This window comes from Pyrgilauda ruficollis, unplaced genomic scaffold (genome assembly GCF_017590135.1).
Source record: "Pyrgilauda ruficollis isolate IOZ18807 unplaced genomic scaffold, ASM1759013v1 scaffold88, whole genome shotgun sequence".
NCBI classification, from domain to species: Eukaryota; Metazoa; Chordata; class Aves; order Passeriformes; family Passeridae; genus Pyrgilauda; species Pyrgilauda ruficollis.
Window position 1 is genome coordinate 919360 of NW_024530821.1, and position 15179 is coordinate 934538.

At 49.0% G+C, this 15179-nt stretch overlaps 1 protein-coding gene across 3 annotated transcripts in view; it reads right to left on the reverse strand.

The window, feature by feature from the left end:
* The window catches only part of RNF24 (ring finger protein 24), a 28235-nt gene that overhangs the window by 7547 nt on the left and 5509 nt on the right, over positions 1-15179 (reverse strand). The window contains exons 2-3 of one of the 3 annotated variants that reach the window (XM_041488169.1): positions 12293-12375; positions 2931-3080 (exon numbers count right to left, since the gene is read on the reverse strand). In XM_041488169.1, coding sequence (XP_041344103.1) covers positions 2931-3073 — 143 coding nt within the window. In that variant the 5' untranslated portion in view covers positions 3074-3080; positions 12293-12375. Of the gene's footprint in view, positions 1-2930; positions 3081-5411; positions 5585-12292; positions 12376-15179 lie in introns of those variants that run through there. The other 2 variants (XM_041488167.1, XM_041488168.1) reach the window with 2 other exon arrangements.

Here is a 15179-nt window from a genome sequence, read left to right on the forward strand (position 1 = left end):
CCTCCCCTGGCCCAGCCTGAGGCCGTTCCCTCTCCTTCTGTCCCTGTTCCCTGGAGCACAGCCCGACCCCCCGGCTGTCCCCTCTTGTCAGGAGCTGTGCAGAGCCACAAGGTCCCCCCTGAGCCTCCTTTTCTCCAGGCTGAGCCCCTTTGAGCTCCCTCAGCTGCTCCTGGGGCTCCAGATCCTTTCCCAGCTCTGTTCCTTCCTGTGAACACAAAACCTAACCACTGTATTGGGTCCTGGCAGGTCTGAATGCAGAAGGAAACAAACCAAAAAAAAAAAAAAAAAAAGGCTCTTTAGGTGCTGTGTACCCTGAGCTTCCTAGAGACTTTGAGCTGCTCCAGGCTGGGCAGGGATGAGCCCTGGATGATCCACAGCAAAGCACAGATGCTGCAGACTTGACCCACAGCAAGGGTGGCATTGCTCAGCTCAGCATCCTTCTGGACTGGGCTTTATGGGACCAAAGGCAACATCAGTTTATCACTTTCATTAATTCAGCACAGATCAGACACGACCAGCAGCTTGCAAAATCTCATTTCCTTGCTCTTCCTTTTTTATCTGTAATCTTGCTGAGCAGAGGCAGCAGCCATGAGGGACCTGAGCTCTGACCTGAGTGGTTTGCAGCACCAGAAAAGCTCGAGGTTCACCTGAACAATACACAGGCAATGATGATTTTTGTTGTGAAACTGGACTCTTGTTTTGAGCCAATCCAATTAAAAATGTCACTTTTCCTTCCCTTGGAGCAGGCAGCACAGCCTGTATTGACACAGCTGCAAAGCACAGCCCATGTCCTCTCCTTCCCCAGCACATCTTTTATTTAATGCCATCAGCTCTGTGATTTGGGGTGAATATACCTGATATTGGCTCTTCCACACTCTGGATGCCTCCCCAGCTGGGGATTCAGGGAGAGCTGCAGGGGCTGCTCTGATCCAGAGCAGGAAATGAGAACCAGGGCCTGAGGATGGTGTCATGAGCCTTGCTTGGTGTTTGCCAACTATTTGGAGATGTGGAGTTATGGGAAGGGAGGGAGAGGAAGGGCTGTGTTGATGCTGCACCTAGGGGAAAAGCAGGAGCTGCTGTTAGCTGCAAAGAACCCCCATGGATGGAAGCAGAGCCCTGGAGCTCTGGAGGGGACCACCCTGTCCTTCTGTTGGTCTCTCTGCCCTTGCAGGTGGGTGGTCTTCATCCTGTTGTCCACCTACAATGCTTCCAAAATTCAGACTTTTATATCCCAGGTGAGCTGAGATTACAGAGCAGCTTCCGTGGAGGTGGATGCTCCTGGGACACTGGCACAGCTAAAACCCACGGCACAGCAAAACCCTCCACAATGGGGGCTGGAGGATCCTGTTTTCATTCTGTTCTGCCAATAAAAGAGCTGAGGGAGGAGGGCTGAAGAGCCATTTGTGGAGTCTCTCTAGGGTTTTGGGCTATAAAGGGATCACTGGATGACCTAATCCAACTCCACATCTATCATGGGTTGCTAAATAGCACCTCGGGAACAGGAGCCAAGGCGTCTCGTCCAGAAAGGTCCTCGGTCTTGATTTAAAGACGTGAGGAGACTGAGGACTTGCCACTTCCTTGCTGGCTTCTCTCACCGGTTACTCACCCTCTCTCTCTTACAACACGCCTCCAGCTTCTAAATTTAAAGATTTTCTGGCTTGACCTTCCAGACATTACTCCTTGTTATTCCTTCTTTGGGGCATAACACACCCAGCGAGTGCCCAGGAAAATACTCTCCAAGTCCACACACCCCTGCAATTTTCTAAGTGAGCCATATAGACTCGAGCTCTACCTCAGCAAAACAAGTCCTTGAGTCCTCTGAACACCTCTAGTTTATTTTCATACACATTCGAAACACAATTTTCATAATTGTGGGGAAAAAAAATTAAGATATGATGCCCAAGCAGCCCAAATCACCCTTGGTAAACCTGGGTTTGGGCTCATCTGCATGTTTGATGAGGTTTTGCTTCATACACAACTGAAAATGGGTGGGAATTATCAAGTATTTAGAAGGTTGATATTGAAATCTCATTTTCCTGGTCTACAAGAGCAGGATAAAATATTTCCAACACCCTTTGGATAGATAACCTGGTGGGACTGGCTGCTGTGGTGCAGGGAGAGACTGGGTACCAGGGAAGGGATGTGATGGATGCACAGCTTGCAGGGAGCTGGGGCCAGCTGGAAAGACAGAGGGGAAGGAAAGGGGATGGAAAAGTTGGAGAGGAGAGCTCTGGGAATGTAAAATTTTGGGTACCATTGCTGGCAGAATGATGACCTCTGCTCCCAGGCACAGGCTTAAGCACAGCCAGCCTCCATCTTGGGTTATCAGCACAAGTCATCTCCATCACCACCTCAATTCTCAGGCACTGTGGTTTTTCCCCACTTGCCTCATTTTTCCTCTGTCAGGAAGAGTTTCTCCTCTCAATTAGCAGCCCAACAATCTCCCCAATGGCCCATAAAATAATTAAAACAAGCCCCAAACTGAAACAACCTTTAACCCTGCCATCCTGCTCCCCCATTGCTCAGATTAACACATCAACTCTGCATCATTAATCTCCAAACTGTGCCGTTGAAGGAGCAATTTGTGTTCAATAAGCAACGGAGCAGGTATTAAACATTCCTTAGGCATGCAGGACACGAGTTACTCATTACAGAGGGAAATGTGTTGAAACATTAAGCAGAAAGCAGGGACCATGAAACATCCCTTTCCAGGTTTTCTGAGAAGCTGACCACAATTCCATACCTTTATTAGCAAATGTGTATCTCCTGGTTTGAAGTGGATAATGTGACTGCTTTGTGGGATGTCAGGTTGACACAAGATGTGTCAAGGAAATAAGATGCTGCCATCCTCTTTTTGGGATGGAGGGATCAGTGATGGGCCTGGAAGCAGTGGAACTCTTGGAGAACATTCCCTTACAATATTCCCTTACCTGATCAAGTAGCAACAGAAGAGCAAACTGAGGATGAAGACGAAGATGGCTGTGCCAAAAACCACGATGTATATGTTGAGAGGAAGGTTCTGGAACCCGATGTTCGGCATCCTGAAACTGTAATGCTGGAAGTCTGAGCTCATGGGTAGGCTGTGGAGACAGGGAGAAAACACAGGGATGTGACATTCCTGAGGGATGCACTTTGCAGACCAGTGGTCCCTTGGATGGATGTGGAGGTGGCTGGAGATGACTTCTCACTCATCCCCTCCTCCTTGCCCAAAACCAAGCTCTCATCTTGGTAACCCTGAAAACAAAGCAGGGCTGGATCACCTGGGGCTGGGATTTTCCTTCTCCCACTGTGAGCTTCTCCTCCAGCTCTTTTCCTTTCACACATCATCCTTCAAGTTAACACTGGATGAGATGGACGGTGGGAATTGCATCCAAGCAGCCCCAGCTGCAGCCAGTGTCCCTCAAACCCCACAGTAACTTGGAAAAAATACTGAAAGCAGCCAGGAAGCCTTGGAGCAAGTTTGCCTTCCCTTCCCCTCCAGTGGTTTTTAAGACTGACTCCTCATTCCACAGAAATCCCCCACCAAAATCATCAAAGATGAAAAGGAAGAGGATAAGGACATTCCCAGGACACACAGCAGTGCCTCTGAGAGAAATTATGGGGAGACTATGGACTCTAAAGGAGGCTTTCTTTGTTTCCCCATCTGAGACATGGGTTTGGTGGTTTAAGAGCACTTCTGCAGGTTTCAGCTTTACTCCTCAGCACAGCCCCAGGCTCCTTCCCCCCAGGAAAGCCCCGAGGCACCAGCAAGAGACGGCCAAGAAGAAGAGGCAGCAATTTTGGCTGTCATGTCCCACGTCTGGGACCCGTGACCAAAACCTCCCTCCCCTTGGAGAGCCCCAATTAAACCCCGAGCAGCTGTCTGGGATAACAATTCCAGCAAATCCTCTCCCCCAGGATTTTAATTGCTCTCATTTATTATCTCTTATCTTCCTCTCATTCTCTGAACCCTTCACCCTCAGATGATCACAACCGTTGCTGGCCGGGCATAAAGTTCCCCTGCCCCCAGCTTAGAAAAGGAAGTTAAAAATACACCTTGTTTTCCCTTCTGCCCACAGGAGAGCAACGTGTGATAAAGTTTTACAAGCAAGGAAAGTACCTGCAGTCTGAGCCCTGTTTCCCAAATAAAATCACCAAGGGATAACAAAACCCTCCCCTGGAGCAGGGAGTTTTCCACGGCGCAGTAATTGCACAGCTCCTCATTTTGCACAGGGTGGGAAGACCGTGGGGAAACCGCAGGATCTGAACCCACACATGCCAGGGAGCAATGCTCCAAAATCCAAGTGTCCTCACTCACAAATCTTTCCCCCTTGAGCCCCCCTTTTTGCCAAACCCTGTGGGCTTTCCTCTGACTTCCCACGGGGAGCAGACTCACCTCTCATCCCGGCCGCCTCACCGGGACTATCCCCTTGCTGAAGGCAACATCCCTGCCAGCCCCGGGAGCCTCCCTGCTCCGGCTGCTTTCAGTTTCCTCAGCTCGCTGGAAGTTTCGAGGCGATTTCTGGTAAAGCCTGGATTTGATTAAAGCCTCCAGAGACCAACACACATGTTCAGAACCTCTCCTGGCCAACGTGGAAATGCTCTGAGAGCTCGGGGAGCCGGCACATCCCCCTGCCAGCGCTGGTGGGGATGGGATTTTATAGCCCAGCAACCACCCGGCAGCTCACGCTGCTCCACCGACGCCTGTTCCGCTCAGCTGAGCTGGTTTGCTTTGCAAATAAATTTTAAAAAGCCCAATCCAGCCCCCAAACCTTTGTTCCCAGCTCCGGCGGAGTTAATGCGCAGCTCGGCGTCGCAGGGCTGCGTTTGGGTTCCAGTCCCGCTGGGTCAGAGGGATTTGGGACGGGTCAGGGGCTCCCCTCGGCCATGGCATGAGGATGTTTCAGCTGGAGGACGCTGCCCCACCTCACCCTCACTGATAATCACTGCCTTTGGCCAAGGCTGGCTGCCTCCAGCTCCTCAACCACCCCAGAGAAACGTCCTCAGTCTGGGAGAGCTCCGGGTGACTTTTTGCAAGGAAGGAGAAACAACTCTTGGAGGACAGGCAACAAAACCAACCAGCACTGGACTGCAGCTTTTCTTTCCTTCCCAATTCTTTTAACTTGTGATGCTCTTCTCAGCAATCCCACTAAGAGATTCCGTGGGTAAGGAACATCCAAGGCTGCATTTGGGGCAGCAAATCCCATCAAGCCAGAAAAGTTCCTCATGCTCATGTGCACCTGAGCCGTGCTTCTCTTGCAGCAGTCCCCACATCCATGAGCACAGCTAGGAACCATCACAGCCCTCAGCAAATACACAGGCAGGAGAAACAGAGCTCAGACCAACCCCCAGCACCCCACTGTCCTCTCCAATGGAATCATTTCCCTAATATTTTGCTCCAGAAGGGTGTCATGAATGCAGCCACGACCTACCTGCCAGCCATGTCGTGGGGGCTCAGCCTCCCGGGGACAACCTTTCTGTCCCCTGTGGTGCAAATCCAAGGAATCCCACACCAGGTTCATCCAACCCCAGTGTGAAATAACCTTCTCCACATTGGAGCTGCTGCCCTGGTCCTCCCTCCCTCCTGCTGCAACAGCTGAGAAACGTTACAGCAAAAAACACGGAGGTTAAAGGGGAAAAATCAGTCAGTCTGCCCAGGATCCAGGAAACTGTTAACTTTAAAAGACTCCAGTGAAATCTGATGATTTCAAGCAGCCAAGCTTTGGGGTTGTTTTTTTTTTAAGGGGAGTTGGGGGGAGGAACTGTATTTTAAGCTGCTTCAGATTTGCAAGGGCGCAGCCAAAAGAAATAAAAAAGGAGCCATAAAGAAGGATGAAAAGTTTCTGGTGTAGAACAAAAGCCTCCCTGTTGCTTTCTCCATGGTCAAGGCATCTCAGAGCAAGGAGATGATGCCTGTGGGGCATTCATGGCCCCCAGAAGGTCCCTGAAACCCCTGGGATGGGGGACACAGGCTGCACATAGAAAAGGGGGCACTGGCACAGGTTGTCCAGAGAAGCTGTGGCTGCCCCTGGATCCCTGGAAGTGTTCAAGACCAGCTTGGATGGGGCTTGAAGCAACCTGGGATAGTGGAAGGTGTCCATCCCCATGGCAGAGGGGTGGAATGAGATGAGCTTTAAGGTCCCTTCCAACCCCAATCACTCCATGATTCTGTAATTCCATGATTCTGTGAAAAATAGCAAGGAACAATGGCTCCTTGTCCTGGGATATAGAGAGGCACACATGGCAGAACAACCTGAGCTCCACATCTCCTTCCTTACACCCTCCAATGACTCAGCAACGTGGGGCCAAGCACATCCACATTTCTCCAAGGAGGACAAAACCCAGCTTTAATTAAAAGCCAAAGTGCTGGTTAATGGCCCATCGAGCAGCCAAGGAAGGGAGTGTCACAGGTCAGCGAGCTCCAGCGTGGCAGGGCTTTGATTACAGTTGGGCTGTGAAAGGTAAACCTCACCAAGCCACGTCCCAAATTAATCCCCATTAGAGCCACAGCAAGCCCTTAATACGTGGGGCCAACCTCGTAGGCAGAGAGTTCCTCAGGAGATCTCACAGGGATTAATAAAGGATGCAGTTGTCTTCTCATAGGTAGAGAAACTGAGGCAGGGAAGAGGAGGAGAGTGAGGCAGAGCTGTGGTCCCTGAAGCCAGGAGGTGACACCAGGGATGCCACTTAAAAGCAATGCCATGGGCTGAAAGCTGCAGATTTTTGCTTTCCTGCTGCTTTGCCACATAGATTGGAACATGTGTTCCTTCTTGGGATTTCACTTATAAAAAGGAGCTGCTTGTCCTTTTCCAAAAAAATTTATTATTATTTATTTACAATAAATAATATTTATCAGTGTATAAAGGGGCCATGCATCCTCACACTTAAATACAGCCCACATGCTGGGTGGAGCGGTGGCTTCTGCCTCTGCTGTTGTAAATAAACTCCTGTTTTTACAGGGATTTACTTTATGTTTTCAAGACAAACAACTTTCTCCACAGGGGTTCAAAGCAAACTCAGACTGAATCTCCTCAGCCATTAATTGGTTGGAGCTGGTGGTCTGGGCATCCCACCGGCCAGGCTGGCAAAGCCAACCCCATCTCCAGGAAACACTGAGCTTCAAACACCCAGCAGAGCCAGACACAGGCAGCCCTGAAATCACGAAATCTCAGGGAAAAGTGAATGCTAAGCCGTGGCCAAACTCCAAGCTGGAATATTTTATCGATGGGAAAGGTTTCAAGCGGGCGTGAACGGCGTCTCGAGTTTCAAAAGCGTTTCGCAACGTGTTTCAGACAGGTTTAACCAAAAGCGTTATTAACTGGTTGAAAGTTAAACTGGGAGCAGCTGACAAGACCTTTCTGAAACAGCCCAAGCTGTGTTGCAAAGCAGGGTATTCTTCCATGGAATGATTCTACAAGAGGAAGGTTATTTAATGGCTACGACCAACGGGATAATATTTAAAAGAAAAAGATTCTTCCAGGTGTTAAGAAGCAGAAGCCAGAGACGCCCTCGTTTAACTTGCAGGCAAAAAATCCCCCTTGTGGACCCCAAAAGCAAAGCAAAGCCCTGACCTCAAGCAGCTGGAAGGAATTTCCTTCAGCTCTGTCTCTGGAGCCGGTCCAGCGCCAGGATCCGCAGCGTGGCGATGGGAAAATCACAGGCAGCTGCAGAGCCAGCCCCAAACCAGCACCACCGTCACCCCAGAGATGCCACACAGATGCATCATGGAGCAGGGGGAAAACTCAGTGCTGCTCCAGCCAGGAGTGATGGCCTTTGCTGTCCAAAACCAAGGAACAACAGGGCTGAGCGTGAGGGGAAAACAAAACCTCTTGGCATGATGCAATTTCAGAGCTACGATGCTACCATGGGGATGCCACATCCAATGCCAGCTCCAAGCATCCAACCTGGCCCAGAGCCTTCACTCCACAAACCTGGCAGGGAATGGAGGAGCATGAGGGATGGTGCAAGGCTTGGCAGGGTTATTGATTAGAGAAGAGGGAACATCCCAACAGGTCCCTCACACCACAGGCTTAGCTGTACCAGGATCCAGCAAAGCTTGGCTGTGGTGATGCAGCACCATCACAGCAACAGAAAGAACTTCTGGGTGTCAAACATTACAAAAACCCATTTGTTTCACCCATTTTGGCTGCCTGCAGGCTCGGGGGTGCTGGTGGGTTTTTGTTGTGTGCCTGGACATCCAAGGAACCAAACTGACCTCCAAGCACAAAGGGCTTCGGACCTTTGATCCCTCCTCCCTGAGAGCGGATCCGATGCTTTTTTTGAACTGGAATCAGGAAATTTCCTGGCTGTGTTCCCCAGCTGGCTGACACCAAACACAAAACCTTAACCCTCTCCATTGCCTCTGGGCAGGGGACACAGAAAGTGATGTGACAACACGACAAAGCAATTGGAAAAAAATAGGAAAGTCTAAGGAAAGCAACATCCGGCAGCACGACTGTACTGCTGCAACTTCCAGCAAGTCCTTCTGATTCCAGGCAGTTGAAGAAACAATTAATCCCAGAACTTTAAAACTGAAGAGAACCTTTAAGTGGGAAAATATTTTTGCTACCACTGGCAGAGAAACGTGCAGAAATGGGTCAGCTGCAGCTCCCATCACCCACTGTAAAGTCAAGTTCTTTCTCCCAGCGCTGTTGGAAAAGCAAACCAGAGGTTTGCTCAGGGCTGATTTTGCAAGTTCCAGGAAAACAGGCAAAAATAAATAGAAGAAAAAATAAAATCAATAGCACGATTTAATACAGTCTGGAGGAGGGGGAAGCAGAGTTTGGAGGAGAGCCCTGCTTGAGCTCCCATCAGGAATGAGAGTTGGGAATCACTTCCCAGGAGGGTTTGAAGCAGAGCTGGCAGCGCCTCTCTCAGAAAGGCTCACACGAGCTGCCCAAGGACAGCTCAATTCTCTGCCTGCAGATGAAATAACACTTGAGGAATTTTTCCCCTTTGGCCTTGGGGATTTGTAATTATTTTTTCCCCCCTTTTCCTGGCATGCAGTTCCAACGTCACGACCTGGTGAGCTCACTCTTCCTCCCAAAAGTGTGGTGGGAAAGGATGTGCTGCTGCCTCCTCCTGCCCCCAGCCCTCTTTGTACTCCTGAGGTGAAAAGAGGAGGCAGGAGCCACCACTTCCCTTTATGGGCTGATGGTGGTGGGACACACATTATTAAATTTGGGTGTATTTTAGCCCAAAAAGAGCAATGAGAGCACAGGCAAGTGGGAATAATCTCCCACCTTCATTAGTGGTAGCTTTTCCTCATTCACAGTGCTCCCCAATAAACACGTTCCTTGGGGAACACAAATTGGAAACTCCATGAGAAACACTCAGCCTACAGAGCTGAAGGGTCAGAGCAGAGAAATTGGTATTAAACACTCCAGGGAATTTGAAAATTCCTGGGTGATGACACAGAGCTGTGGGAAGCAATGGGGACTCCCAAAATATCACATCTGGAAGAAAAAAAAACCAACATCCCACTTTGATCAAGTCGTCTTCAGGCTGAACCAAAACCAATCACTTCCCATGGAGCCACAGAGCAACTTGCCCTCTCTACTCTAATACTGAGAAGCAGACGGATTAAACAACTCCCTAAAACCCTTTTCTCCCCATTTCTTAAGCTCCTTTAATGAAGGAAGAAAATAATGATCAGTGCAACACACATGGATCAATAATCCTACAAAACCCTGCTGGAGATGAGCACCCTGAACCAGTGATGGGATCACAGCTGCCAGCAGCCATCCTACAAAGGCAGTTGGAGAAGCCAAGCACAGTTTGGGAACAGGAAGGCAGAATGATCTCCTTGACACTAAATAAGGTTGCTAGGTTATGGATTTTTTTTGGGGGGGGGCATAATCTGAAAGGGGATCCAGATGGCTGTAAAGCCTTGCGGTGGAAAAGCAGCATGAGGCCAGAGAGGGAAGAATTCCTCTTTATGCTGCTGCTGTCTGCTCCTGGATCCTGGGTTTCAGTCCTTGGGAAAGCACTCTGTTGACCCTTTTAATTGCACCATTTATATTTGAGGTAAAAATTAAGGAGAAGAGGTAGCTGGATGGAGAAGAATGAAAAAGCTGGTGACTGGATACCGGGGAAAAAAGTCCCTAAACAAATCCCACGGAGCAGCCATTCCCCCAAGCCCCCTTTGATCCAGCCAGGTTTGTATTTTAGAATTCTGACAGCCTGAAAAAGGCTTCAGGAAAACCCAGACAATCCCAAACCCCAGCCTGCTGGGAATTCACACCAATGTCACGTCACTGCTGTTTCCAATTTTTCCTAATACTTCCAAAAAATGAGCTGCACAGACAGTCCACCCTTTCCTGGTTTTGACCCAAGTACTGGGATTTTTAGGGGAGTATTTTTTTTTATCATTCCTTCTCCCTTGCTAACAGAGACTGGAATGGTTTTGCAACAGTTTATAGAGTCCAGCAAAAAAAACCTCCTGGGAATCATACAGAAACAGGATAAAAACTGCTTCACCTCTATGGGACTGGCACAAGAAAGGTGGCAGCAAGAATGGAAAACCCCTCAAAATTTAGCTGGAAATAGAAAATGGAACTTTTCCACAGCCAAACTTGCACAACAAAGTGAGGTGCTTGGAGAGAAACATTCACCAACCAAGAGATGCATCCCCAAGGGTGATGCCATGGGATGCCATCCTTTTTCCCTATTCTCCTGGAATTGTGGAGGGTGCAGCAAATGAAGGGATCTTAGTGAAGCACTGGCACAGGTTGTTTAGAGAAGTTGTGGATTTCCCATCCCTGGAAATGCTCAAGGCCACGTTGGAGCAACCTGGTCTAGTGGAAGGTGTTCCTGCCCATGGCAGGGTGGTGGAATGAGATGGTCTTGAAGGACCTCTCCAACCTAAACCTTTCCATGATTCTGATTCTAAAATCCAGGTGTACCCATACCTCAGGAGTCTGTAACCAGGAGGTGATGGACAACCAGGTGTAAATTTTCAACATCACCTGCCCACACCCCTCCTTTGCCCAGGGATGCTGCTTCTTGCAGGGGTTCCTCAAAAACTGAGCCCTAAAGAAGCAAAACCACAATTGACAGCTGTGCTGCTGATGCACAATTTATCTTAAAAAAAAAAGCAAAGCAAACCACCTTTTGTGAGTTACTTAAAATTCACATTTTTCTTGCAAGTGACTGAACAAAACCTGCTAAATATTTTCTGAATGCTTCAAGGCTACAAAGATAAAAACCACCAGTGGGAATTTCATGCGTGTAACAGTTTACTGTCAGATCTCCACGAATTCCCGGGTGCTGAATCGCCTACTAGAAGGGAAAATATATGAGTGGCACTAAGGAGGTGGCTTAGCAACGAGCAGGCTGGCAGCTTTGAGTGGCTTTTTAAAGGTCAAGAGAGAACACGATGTCTGGAGCCCTCATGTTCCTTTTTTTTACTACAATTTAATGATATTTCTGGCCAGCCCGGTTATTAAATTGCCACCTCGCACCAGCCAGCCACACATCTGTTAAACCCAGGCTTTAAATTAAGACTTTGCCCTCCTAAATATCCCATTTCAACCCATTCCCACCTTCACCAACATGGGCGGGGGGAAAGCTTTGTCGAGATGAAACACAAGGAGAGGTCCCACCACGGAGGGGATTTTTGGGAGGTGCTGCTGAGCAGCATCATTGAAATTCAGTGGGAGAAGCCGGTTTTCCTCGGCTCTGCGGGGGCTGCCATGTTAAATCACATTTGGATTCACAGTACAAGGCTGCTAAAATACCACCGCGGCGCCTATTGGCACATTTCAATGAAAACGCCGTGGCCTCATTAGTAGAGTGGAAATTATGAGCTTGTCTTTGTATATATTTAAAAGCTCTCCTCTGAAACTCTACTGGGTTGGGGCCAGGAATTCCTGGCTCCGAGCTCCTACCACTCGGCAGTTCGGGATCGCTTTGCTCACACAGGTCAAGCGACCACGAAGCCATCGACCCGGGAGAAAAGGCATTTAAAAACTGCCCTGAGGGGAGAGGCAACAGGGTTTGAACTAAACCCTCCTCCCTGTCAGCTCCCTGTGAGCTGGTTAGGGAGCAAGTCCTAATGAAAGTGCAGGTTGTAATTAAGAGGACGCAGGAATGTGGGTGTGTGGAGTTTCATCCTGCTCCCAACAGTTGGGGTGAGAGCATCCCGTCGGCCCAGAAGCGCCGTTCCCCTCTGGGGATGGACCACAAAAGCCCAAATCCTTTGTAATGAGGGGCAAACTCGTGAAATAACATGTTTTTTTGGGATCTGGTCCTCTCAAGATGGGAATTTGCAAGTATCTGTGAAGGAAAACTTTGGGCTCAGCTCCCTACTTACCTGCACGGGCGCCGCAACGCAGCCAAGCCACGCAAACCCAACGTATCTGCTTGGACAGCTACCGTGGTTTGGTACCAGGGATGCTGGAAGAAAAGAGAAAAACACCCTAAAAATTGCACAAAAATCCAGAAGGAGCAAGGGAGAGGATGAAGACATGGTTTTTAAATGCTTGGATTCGCAGAGGCTCCCAGAAATTGCTTCAGCTCTTGGTAACAGCACAGAAATCCCCTTTTAAAACGCAGCGATGACGTTACGTGGCATAGAAAGAATGGGGGGGAAGGTTGGCTAATCCTCACAATTTTATAAGCATCTGAGACACTAATCCCTTGATCTCATTGAAAGGGATTAGAATTACTCCCTTGCCAGGAAATTTAAGAAGTTTTCTACCAGATGTAAACAAAAGCACGGAGCAGCCTGCAGAGATGGCTGCCACACAGCGAGTCCTCACAGAGAAATCTGCATCTGGGCTGGTTTTGGGGTGGAAAAGGGGGATTTCCAGCCCAGTGCTGCAGAGGGTTGTCTGGAATGATGTGGGTATCCAAGACAAGCCTGATCAGTCCATCCACAGTAGGCTCAAGATAAGATCCCATCCTGGGCAAGCAACCTGCCAGGGCTTCACAACTCATCTTTGGGCTCCAACTGTTATGGAAATGGATGCTTCAGCTAAAAAAATCCATCCCTACCACCTGACTTGTTCTGCATTGGTCTAGGAAAATATCATTTTAATAATAAGAAAAAAAGAGAAAAAACTTTGAGCAACAAAACCCAAGTTGTGCCCAGCTACACAGCAGCCTTCATCCACACAGCTCTGTGGTAAGGACCTGGGTTAATAAGGAAAACATAACATGGCACCCTCATGGGAACAGACTGGGATCTGCTCCTGCCCTCACAATGAGTGATTCATAATATTGAAGAATAAATTATTTGATTTAGAAGATGAAGCAGGCAATGTGCAGTGTGGGGTTTGATCTCAAGCAGTTCGCTACTAAGTTGGATGTGCCAGCTCAGAACATCAGTAGCTGAGATAAATCAAACCTAAAGGAAGCAGAAAGGATTCAGGGGGTCCTTTGGAGAGGAAAAGTAACTTTGTTAGAAAACAGAAGTTTTCTAAGAAAGAAATGAAACTTGTCAGTGCTTACTTCTTTCCTCTTTTAAATTCCATCCAAAAAAGAAACCTAAAGAGGCGCAAGTTCCGACCTCAGTATAAACAAGGCCCCAGTTTCATCAGCTTGTCTTAAAGCCCCTCCTTTTGGAGGTGCCTGAAAGGATGGCAGCAGAATCCCTCTTCTCCAGCCCATTTTTCTGCAGGACAAATCATTTTTAGTCTTTAGGCACAAATTCTCCCTTGGCTTTGGAAGAATACCACCATCCCCACTGCAGTGCCATCTCCCAACTCCCTGCAACACTCCTGCTCCCAACTTTAGCACGGAAGGCTGGAATAAACCACCTGATGTCAGGCTTGTCTGCAGCTCCATCCCTCTCCCCTGGCTCCAACACATCCCAGGCCTTTCCCATCACCTCCTCGACCTGCTCCTCCTGCTGCATCACTGGCAGCTGCATGGGGAAGGTGCTTCAGGAGGAGGAGGACACAAGGAGGAAGCCCCAAGAATGGTCAGAAGCACACGACAGCTCAGCATCACTCAGGCAAAGCCACAGTTGAGAAAATGATCCATTTTTCCTGCTTTTACTCCCAAAGTGCCGCCCCCAAACAACAAGTGAGGGTCTTTTGGTGTGAATGCCAAGCAAGACTGCAGTGCATGGCTCAGCTGACAGACACCCAACCCACACAAGCACCAACAGACAGGCTCCAGCCAGCTGTCCCAATTTATTCAGCCCTCAAACAACCCAACATCACACAATCCCATCCCACTTCAGATGGCCACCACCGACACAGCCTCCAAAAGCTTTATCTTTTATCGCACACGCCAAGAGAGCAAAACACCGGGTCTCATCCAACACTTCTCCACTAAAAAGCGAAAGAAAAACCCCAACCCTGCAGCTTCGTTTGAACAGAGCCAGGAAATTGCCTCGGGGGAAACCTAGCCTGGCAACGGGTTTTTACAGGGAACAATAGGAAAATGGGAGTTAAAGCACCGAGGAAATATTTGCCTGCTTGGGACAAAGCTCTGCGTGGACAGAAGGTTAACTCGATCCCTACAACCCGAGAGCCCCGGTCAGCGGGAGGCACGATCCACTCGGGTGGATTTGTTGTGGTTGAAGCTGTTGGGTGGGAGACTCTGATCCCTTCAACCCAGTTCTAATGAGTAATTTGGCTTTACCCACTTTCTTACCTGCCGGGCTGCTCCTCCGGGATTTCAATAGACCAATAGGAAAGCTGAAATGCCCTGGTTTCACGCCTGGGAAGCTGCACGGTCACGGAGCTCTTGTGTTTTCCCCAAAATACTCCCATAAACCAAGAAGTTGGGAAACCCACTCCTACTGCACAGGCTGAGAGAGGCTGGAATCAGGAGGGCAGCTGCCTCCTGCTCAGCACTTTCAGTTTCTCTCTCCACGAACTCTCCTGGCACAACTTCCTCTAAAGCGCTTTGCGAGTGAAAAGCTGCATTAGTGGTGGGATTAATCCTCTGAGGGGATAATAAAATCACAGAATCATGGAATCGTTTAGGTTGGAAAAGCCCTCTAAGGCTAACCCAGCACTGCCAAGGCCTTCGCTAACCCATGTCCCCAAGTGCCACTTCTACACAGCTTTTAAATCCCTCCAGGGATGGTGACTTCAGCCCCTGCCACGAAAAAGTGGTGTCAAAGGCCTTGCCAAAGTCCAGAAAGACACACCCAGGGCCCCTCCTTCACCTGCCAAAACAGGTGACCTTGTCACAGAAGGAGATCAGGTTGATCAGGCAGGACCTGCATGTCACAAACTCACACT